Here is a 9,392-nt window from a genome sequence, read left to right as displayed (position 1 = left end):
GTATATTCTTGCTGTTGAATTATTGAGTTGTGTTTTGTAAAGGACTTTACTGACTCTGTTCCATGATAATCTGATTTAAAGATGCTGAAAAAAACCCTGCTGCTTCCTGTTTTCTGTTCGGCTGCAGATCCTCTGACGTCCACTAGATGCTGCTGTGATTTAACTGAAGTGAACTGGAAACCACTAAACCATCTTTTAATGCAGTTTTATTCTTCTACAAACTGTAACTGAACATAATTTATAGATTAAGGTAGAATAAATAGCAGATTTTCACATTATGGAATGGTATATTTAAAAGTAAGGTTGGACTGCATCTTCAGTTTTTCAGCTAAAAACACATTATAGTGCATTAAAACTGGCAACTGTTGATAAATAACATTTACTTAGGCAAAAAAAGTGAATATCAGAATGTCAGAATGTCAGAAAGCCATAACTGAACAGAAAAAGATAAATCTCTGAACACTGAGCAGTTTCTAGGTGATTTTTACTCCCTTTGGGCTCATCTTTACTCACTGTGGGCTCATTTTTACCCACTGTGGGCTCATTTTTACTCACTGTGGGCTCATTTTTATCCACTGTGGGCTCATTTTTACTCACTGTGGGCTCATTTTTACCCACTGTGGGCTCATTTTTACTCACTGTGGGCTCATTTTTACCCACTGTGGGCTCATTTTTACTCACTGTGGGCTCATTTTTATCCACTGTGGGCTCATTTTTACTCACTGTGGGCTCATTTTTATCCACTGTGGGCTCATTTTTATCCACTGTGGGCTCATTTTTACTCACTGTGGGCTCATTTTTATCCACTGTGGGCTCATTTTTACTCACTGTGGGCTCATTTTTATCCACTGTGGGCTCATTTTTACTCACTGTGGGCTCATTTTTACTCACTGTGGGCTCATTTTTATCCACTGTGGGCTCATTTTTATCCACTGTGGGCTCATTTTTACTCACTGTGGGCTCATTTTTACTCACTGTGGGCTCATTTTTATCCACTGTGGGCTCATTTTTACCCACTGTGGGCTCATTTTTACTCACTTTGGGCTCATTTTCACTCACCGTGGACTCATTTTTACTCACTTTGGTTCACTTTTACTCACTGTGGGCTTATTTTTCACTGCAATCTATGTACTGTAATCTTCCTATGGAAACAGAACAACCGTGAAAAAGGAGAGATAACTCAGAAATATTTTCTGTGCAACAGGTTAGAATGACAGAAATCAGAAAAGCGAGCAAATAGAAGTTGAATTTGTTTTTATTTTTGAACTAAGATGCTCTGCATGTCTATAATAAATGTTTTAACTTGAACATGCTATCAATAACCGCAAAAGAAATATAAAAACCCACAAACTAAAGACATAAAACAGAATCCCAACAGCTTCACTCATCACATATAATGCAGGCATAACTAAGTGTCATCACATTTATCTCATATTCATGTTTTTCTCACACATTTTTGCAGCCATATCGTGTATAAATATACTTAAAGCTGAAGCACTGATCAGTCCTCTGCAGATTTTTCCTCTGGTTGGGATTTAAACAGAATGTTTTCTCTCAATTTTCTTAGAATGCTAGAAGTTTAAAAGCTGCTGGTCTTCTCCTAGCAACAAGCAAACTATCTTTAGATACAGAATCCCAGAAACACCTTCAGGTGAGTCACACATACAGGTTAATGATGATTTATGTTTAACCAGACTGCATGTATATTTTATCTGTAGTGTTTTTACAGCATAACAGGCATTTCTGTTGACTTAATCTGTAAGGTTTGTCCAGCGCGCAGCGCTAAAAGAGATGCTTAGAGAAGGAATCTGTCCAGTAGTTGAACAGTTGGACTTGAACTTCCTGACAAACGTCTTTTTTAAAAGATTTCTTCACACATGTTCAGTACTAAAGGGGGAAAAAATTATTCAACTTAAATTGCTTGAAGGTGTACAAATAAGCTGCTAAATCTCAGTTTCTGAGTGTTTTTCCTCACTGTGGTTCATTTTTCACTGCAATCTGAAGTCCTGCACCTCTATGGAAACAGAGAAACCATGAAAAAGGAGAGAAAAGTCAGAAATGCCTGATGTGTAGCAGTTAGAATCGGAAAAAAGACAAAACAATTGTTGAATTTCTGGAATCAGCATGTTCAACATTTCTCCAAGTGTCCACCATGCTGTGTTTCACCATGCTGAATGTAACTGCCAACAACTTGCTCCTCTCTTCACTGTTTTAGAGCCATGGTGCATCTATTTTATTGATACAGTGTGTTTTATTTTACTGTCATGATCACTTTATGTCATTTTGAAAAAATTTTGAATCACTTTGGACATTTTTTTCCCATTGTTTGGAGCAAATTTTGAGCAATTTTATAAAAATTGTCAGTTATTTTGAAAACGAAATTGACAAATTTCATATGTTTTAGACACATTTTTTCCATTTTGGACAAAATGTGAGGCACTTTAAATATAAATATTTCATTTTTTAGAGTCTTTTCAACTGTTTCCTTTCTACTCTGCTCATCAGCTGTAGAAAGATGTTTCATCATGCTGAATGTATCTTTCAGCAACTTGCTCCTCTGTTCCTCTCTGCTCTGTGGATACCCTGCCTGCAGTTCAACCTGAAAATTCTCTGAATTTTTGCCATGTGACTGTTGGTCACAGCTCAGTCACTGAAAACTTCCTGGTTGTGCTGAGGAAAGAAGAATTTTTAGTTTTTTTTTTTTTTTTTTTTACAGAATATTTTTGACAATTTTTTAAATGAGACATTGTGATTTTGATAAAATATCACAATTTTTTAGCTGAGATTTTGGTTAATTTTTCTGAAGAAGTAACATGTCACAGAGGAGTAGTTCATATAGTATCAGAAAGTGGAAAATTGGATGATTTTTTTACTTGTTTTTACCTTTGCTGGCTGATGGATGGTGTAATTTTGGCAATTTATAAAAGATAAAATGACTTTCAAATTTGGATTTGGGTTTAAATGGTTAAATAAGACTGATCTAAGTTACCGTGGAAACAGGTCCTGTCAAATTTAGGAAGATAAGCAAAAGAAAACAACAAAGCTGAGCGAGTCCTTGCTTTATGGTTGCAGAATTTTAGTTTCTTGCAGAATCTGGTTAATTTTAGGGGAATTTTCGAATGAGAAATGTAGAAAAATGGGATTTTGGTTTTTAAAAATGGAGCATTTTAAGCTTAGATTTGGATGATTTCAGTTCTGTCACACATGAATCGTTTAAAAAGCATAAGAAAATTGAAAATCAAATGATTTTCTTTCAGTTTCTGGCTGATAAATGGTGGATAAATTTTGGTGTTTTTTTTTTTTTTTTTTTTTAAATACAATATGCCTTTCAAAGCGGTTAACAGGTTCTGGGTTTCAGAAGTTTTTGTTGTAAATCTCAGTCTTTTGTGTATTTTTCAGTGTAACCAAATCATGTTTTTCGCTTCAATACTCCAAGATGATTCTTTGAATCAAATGTCATGATCTTCATCAGCGGACATCCTTTAGAAGTTGAGATTTAAACTCCATCTGCTGATGAAGATGGTGTGATGTGACTGAAAGCAGCAACTAAACAGACCTTTATGTGATTTCAAGTTCAAGAATGAACTGTAATCTTCAATGTTCTTCTGGTTTTTCCTGCTAAAACAGGTGCAGTAGAACATTTCTGATCTTCATCTAACTGAAACGATGGCCGAGCTGACCTTTGACGTCTTTATCGTGTCTCTGCTGGTTCTGCTGCTGGTTCTGATGGTTCTGCTGCTCATCTGCTGCTTCTTCAAGCAAAGGAAAAACAGGTGAAAACCCCACAGTCTTAGAACCAGATGGTCAAATCTGCTTTAACCACAAAACCCATCAGCGGGTTTTAAAAGCCACAAAAATCACCTAAATTTCACCATTTATCCTGATAAAAAACATTAAAAATAGAAAGAAGTGTCAGATTTTAAATTTTTCAGCTGTTATTTTAAACATCTTCTTTGTTATGTTGTTTAGTAGATTGACAGAAGAAGCACAAATGTACACCTTGACTGTAAAAAAAAGCTAAAAATTGTAAATATTGTTGATTTAAAATAATAATAATACTTTACAACTTCTGATACCATGTTTTAACATAAAAGTACTCAATTTTTTTACAGAATTTCAGTCAGTTAAAAATAATTTTATTTTGCAGATATTTACTGTAAATTGAAAGAAAAAATATGTATACGAATGTTTGAAAACGTTTTTTTTGAAACGTCAGCCTAAATTACAGAAAATGCTTTAATTTACATGTTAACTGTATAAAAAAATTTAAAAAATATATCCACATAAAAAATCTGTTTATTTACAAATAGTGATTGTTTTTTTTCATGGTGTGTGACTTTAATAATACACAGTTTTTCAGGATTTGAATTAGCAAAAGATATACATTTATAGGTATTTGTCGTTATATTCACAGTTTTGATCATTTCAGTATTACACCTTTTTTTTTTTAAGTATTTTTTTCTGGCACCATTGTGAACTGTTTGTGCACAGTGGTTTATATTTTCTGTGTACTGGATGAATAAAATAAATGCAACATGACTCAGAAACAGTGAACAGAGGAGCAAAGATACATTCAGCATGGTGAAACATCTTCCTACAGCTGATGAGCAGAGTAGAGAGGAGTTTGTGGAGGTTAAAAAACTCTAAATAATTAAATCTCTACAGTATGTGGAGACAGCATTTTTTCAGTTGGACTTGTTGATTCCAGGTTTTTCAGTTGATGTAAACTCTTTTGGTTCTGGTTCCTCAGAGATATCGCTGAGCTAAAGATCTCAACAGGACGACCCCATCGCTCACTGACCATCAGAACCAAACCGGACCATGCCAACCAGCTGCTGGACCAACTGCTGGACCGAGTCTTCCTCCAGGTGGAGGTCAGACCAGAACCAAGAGGAGAACCTCTAAGAACTGAACAAGAACATAGAGGAGAATCTCTAGAAGCTGAACTAGAATCTGGAGGCGAATCTCCAGAGGAAGCTGAACTAGAATCTGGTGGATCTCCAGAGGAAGAATTTCTAGAACCTCTGCAAGTGCCTTGGGGAGAATACTCAGATGTTCATCTAGAATCTGGAGAAGAATATCGAGAAGCTGAACTAGAGCCTCAAGGAGAATCCAAAGAAGAAAGTGGACCTAAACCTGGAGGAAAATCTCTACAGGAAGTTGAACTAGAACCTGGAGGAGAATCCAGAGAAGAAAGAGGACCAGAACCTGGAGGAGACTCTTCAGAGGAAGGTGGATCTGGACCTGAACCAGTTTCAACAGCTGCTTCTCTCAAACGCAGAAGTGAGTTTAATCAGACCAGATGTTTGCAGTTCAGATTTTTTGATGTGGACATTATTGACAGTTTTGACCTGTTGTTTTTTTCTGTGATTTTATTAAATATTATCTCAGCATAAATAAATATACATGCATCAGAGTTAAAGTAACTTTAACTGAAGGTCGATTTGTTTTTCTCCTGCAGCTCTGAACGTTATTCACAACAAACTGCCCCATTGGATCACTGCTTCTCGACATAAAAATAATAAGAAAAAAGGTCTGTATTTATTATTATTATTATTATTATTATTATTATTATTATTATTATTATTATTATTATTATTATTATTATTATTATTATTATTATCTAGAAGCTCAACTGGAACATGGAGAAGAATCTTCAGAAGATGGACCAGAACCTGGATTAGAATCTTCAAAGGAAGGTGGACCAGAAACTGGAGGAGACTCTTCAGAGGAAGCTGAGCTAGAACCTGAAGAGCATCTTGAAGGAGAGCATGGATCTGAACCTGAAACAGCTGCTTCTGTCAAACGCAGACGTAAGTTTAATCAGACCAGATGTTTCACTTTAAACAGTTCAACTTTTACCATCTTTTACTTTTTAACGCAAAACTGTAAATATCAACACAAAGAAAAAATAATGATGAATTTGAACCACCAGAAACATGTTAAATTATAATAAAAATTTAATTCCATTGTGTTTGTAAATGAAAACAGTTAAAAATTCAAAATTATATCGACACAAACATGACTGTAAAAAAGTGATGTATTTTACAGGTATTTTTCTGTTATTTCAACAAGGAAAAAAACTATTGTGAAGGCAAAAAAAGTTCAAAATCATCATTTTAAGGTTATTAACAAATAGTATAGCATGGGATTAAAAGTAACTTTAACTGAAGGTCAATTTGTTTTTCTCCTGCAGTGCTGAACGCTTTTCATGGCAAACTACCGCATTGGAACAGTGCTTCTCAACAGCATAAAAAGAAAAAGAGAAAAGGTCTGTATGGATTCCTGTTTATATAAATCAGACATGATATTATTATTATTACTGTTAATATTATCATTTTATTGTTTTATTATTATTGCTATTATTATCATTGTTATCATTATTATCCATCCATCCATCCATCCATCCATCCATCTATTTTCTTCCTCTATCTGGCGTCGAGTCGCGGAGGCAGCAGATGAAGCAGGTCATTCCAGACGTTCCCGAGGCGTTCCCAGGCCAGACAAGATACATAATCCCTCCAGCAAGTTCTGGGTCTGCCCCGGGATCTCCTCCCAGTTGGACATGTTCAGAAAACCTCCAAAGGAAGTCTCTCCAGAGGCATCAAAATCAGATGTCCAAACAACCTGAACTGGCTCCTTTCGACGCGAAGGAGCAGTGGCTCTACTCCGAGCTCCCTCCAGATGTCCGATTTTCTCAAACCTATCTCTAAGGCTGAGCCCAACCACCCTACGGAGGAACCTCATTTCAGCCGCTTGTATCCGCAATCTTGTTCTTTCAGTCACTACCCAGAGCTCATGACCATAGGTGAGGGTTGGAACGTAGATGACTGGTAAATCAAGAGCTTTTCTTTGTGCCTCAGCTCCCTCTTCACCACGTCGGTTCGGTACAACTTCTGCATTACTGCTGATGCGGCACCAATCCACCTGTCCATCTCTCACTCCATTTTCCCATCACTCGTGAACAAGATCCAGAGATAATTGAACTCCTTCACTTGGGGAAGCAACTCCCCACCAACCCAGAGGGAACAATCTTTCTGGCAGAGAACCATGGCCTCGGACTTGGAGGTGCCGATCCACATACCCGCTGCTTCACATTTGGCTGCAAACCACTCCAGTGCTGCTGAACATCACAGTTTGAGGAAGCCAACAGAACCACATCATCTGCAAAAAGCAGAGATGTGATCCTAAGGCCCCCAAAGCAGACACCCTCCTCACTCCGACTGCACCTTGAGATCCTGTCCATGAACACCACGAACAGGATCGGAGACAAGGGGCAACCTTGGTGGAGTCCAACACCCACTGGAAACGTGTCTGACTTTGTGTTGATTATGTGGACACAGCTCTCACTTTGGTTGTACCGGGACTGAATGGCTCGTATCAATGAGCCTGGTGCCCCATACTCCAGCAGTACCCCCCACAGAGCCACTCAGGCGACACTTCAGATCCACAAAGCACATGTAGACTGGCAGGCCAAACTCCTATGACCCCCTCAGCAGCTCCGCAAGGGTAAAGAACTGGTCCACTGTTCCACGTCCGGGACAGAACCTGCATTGCTCCTCCTGAATCCAAAGTTTGTCAATCGGTTGGAGCCTCGCTTCCAGCACCCTAGAGTAAACTTTCCCGGGGAGGCTGAGAAATGTGATACCCCAGTAGTTGGAACACACTCTCTGGTCCCCCTTTTTGAAAATGGGAACCACCACCCCGGTCTGCCACTCCACAGGTACCGTACCCGATGCCCACGTGACATTGTAAAGACATGTCAGCCAAGACAGTCCAACCATGTCCAGAGCCTTCAGCATCTCAGGGTCAGATCTCATCCACACCTGGCGCTGAGGAGCTTCTTAACCTCGGCGACCTCTGCCACGGATATGGACGAAGATCCCCCCAAGTCTTCAGGCTCTGCCTCCCCCACAGAGGACGTGTTTACCGGGTTCAGGAGTTCCTCAAAGTGCTCTTTCCACCACCCAATAATGTCCCCAGTATGGGTCAACAGTTCTCCTCCCCCGACGGTACACAGCCTGAGCAAAGCCCTGCCTCCCCTTCCTGAGGCATCTTACGGTTTACCAGAACTTCCTTGAGGCCAACCAAAAGTCCTTCTCCATAGCCTAGCCGAACTCCTCCCACATCTGAGTTTTTGCTTCCACGACTGCTGCAGCTACCGCCCTTTTAGCCGACCGGTACCCATCAGCTGCTTCAGGAGACCCCCAAGCAAGCCAAGCCTGAAAGGCCTCCTTCTTCAGCCTGACGACTTCCCTCACTGCTGGTGTCCACCAGCGGATTTTTGGGTTGTCACAGTGACAAGCACCAGTGACCTTCTGGCCACAGCTCCTCTGCAATGGAGACTTTGAACATGGCCCACTGATATCATGATTATTGTTGTTGTTATTATTATTATTATTATTATTATTATTATTATTATTATTATTATTATTATTGCTATTATGATTATCATCATCATCATCATCATCGTCGTTGTTATTATTATTATTATTGTTATTTTAAATGACTGACTTTAATTCTGGATGTTCTACCCTGCAGCTCCTCCTCCTCCTCTTCCTTCTCCTCCTCCTCCTCCTGCTGCTGACCAGAATCAAACCGACAACCTTCAGCAGCTGGAGACTTCCCAGCATGCATTTCACTCCTGGAAGGAGGATGAGCAACAGGATGACACTTTAGGGCCAGAATAAACAAACCAGCTCAGCACGCCTCGACACAAAAGGACGACTGACTCCTAAAAGATCAGCAGTAAAAAATAAACACATTTAAATTGCTTTTCTTTTCTGATAATTTACTATTAGTTTACAGATTTTTCCTATTTTTGTTAAATTAAAGATAATAACTAGTAAAATCAGAGAAAAAAGAACAATGGTCAAAAGTGTAAACAGCGGTGCCCATCAAAATTTAGTATTTTTAGGAATAGAAATTCTTTTTTTCATTCTTTTTTAAAAAAATATTTTTTTAAATTACACAATATTTTACTTTATTTAAATCAGCAAGAATAACAGTATTATATGGTCTGTCATTTGAGAGGAAAAATAGGTATATTAAGAATTTAAGAATGGTAAAATGTTTTACCGATTTACCCCTTTTTCTTAAATTCGAACATCATATCAAGTAATATCACCACAAAAAATTTAAATTAATTTACATGTTGACTGTAAAATGTCAAGAATATCCCCATCAAAAATCTGTGTTTTTAAATATACTTTCTTTTACAGTGTTTGGCCATTAAAGTTTGCTGTTTTACTGTATTTACAACAGTCCAAAAACAAACCAACCTTCTTTTACAGATATTTGCTGTTGTTACACTTACAGGAACATTGTTATTTTTTTTACAGTTTTTTTTTAAAATGTCACAGTAGTTCACTGTTTTTCAGTTTATTTTTTCT

At 37.9% G+C, this 9,392-nt stretch overlaps 1 protein-coding gene across 1 annotated transcript; it reads left to right on the top strand.

Moving 5' to 3' along the window:
- Nucleotides 1-3,630: 3,630 nt before the first annotated feature.
- On the top strand, nt 3,631-8,749 carry LOC111582423 (HIRA-interacting protein 3-like). The gene is made up of 6 exons (XM_023291082.3): nt 3,631-3,773; nt 4,751-5,283; nt 5,462-5,533; nt 5,628-5,813; nt 6,197-6,271; nt 8,542-8,749. The coding sequence occupies exons 1-6, from the start codon at nt 3,667-3,669 to the stop codon at nt 8,688-8,690; spliced, it is 1,122 nt and encodes a 373-aa protein (XP_023146850.1). The 5' UTR covers nt 3,631-3,666; the 3' UTR covers nt 8,691-8,749.
- The last annotated feature ends 643 nt before the right edge of the window (nt 8,750-9,392 follow it).

This window comes from Amphiprion ocellaris, chromosome 5 (assembly GCF_022539595.1).
Source record: "Amphiprion ocellaris isolate individual 3 ecotype Okinawa chromosome 5, ASM2253959v1, whole genome shotgun sequence".
In the NCBI taxonomy this organism is placed as follows: domain Eukaryota; kingdom Metazoa; phylum Chordata; class Actinopteri; family Pomacentridae; genus Amphiprion; species Amphiprion ocellaris.
Note: the sequence above shows the minus strand (reverse complement) of the source record. Positions and strands in the feature narration are given on the sequence as shown.

What these genes read in the sequence shown, in the direction of transcription:
- LOC111582423 (XM_023291082.3), top strand. Translation starts at nt 3,667, where the DNA reads ATGGCCGAGCTGACCTTTGACGTCTTTATCGTGTCTCTGCTGGTTCTG. An exon ending in TGCTTCTCTCAAACGCAGAA is followed by an intron (nt 5,284 to 5,461) that starts GTGAGTTTAATC and finishes TTTCTCCTGCAG; the next exon opens with CTCTGAACGTTATTCACAAC. An exon ending in TGCTTCTGTCAAACGCAGAC is followed by an intron (nt 5,814 to 6,196) that starts GTAAGTTTAATC and finishes TTTCTCCTGCAG; the next exon opens with TGCTGAACGCTTTTCATGGC.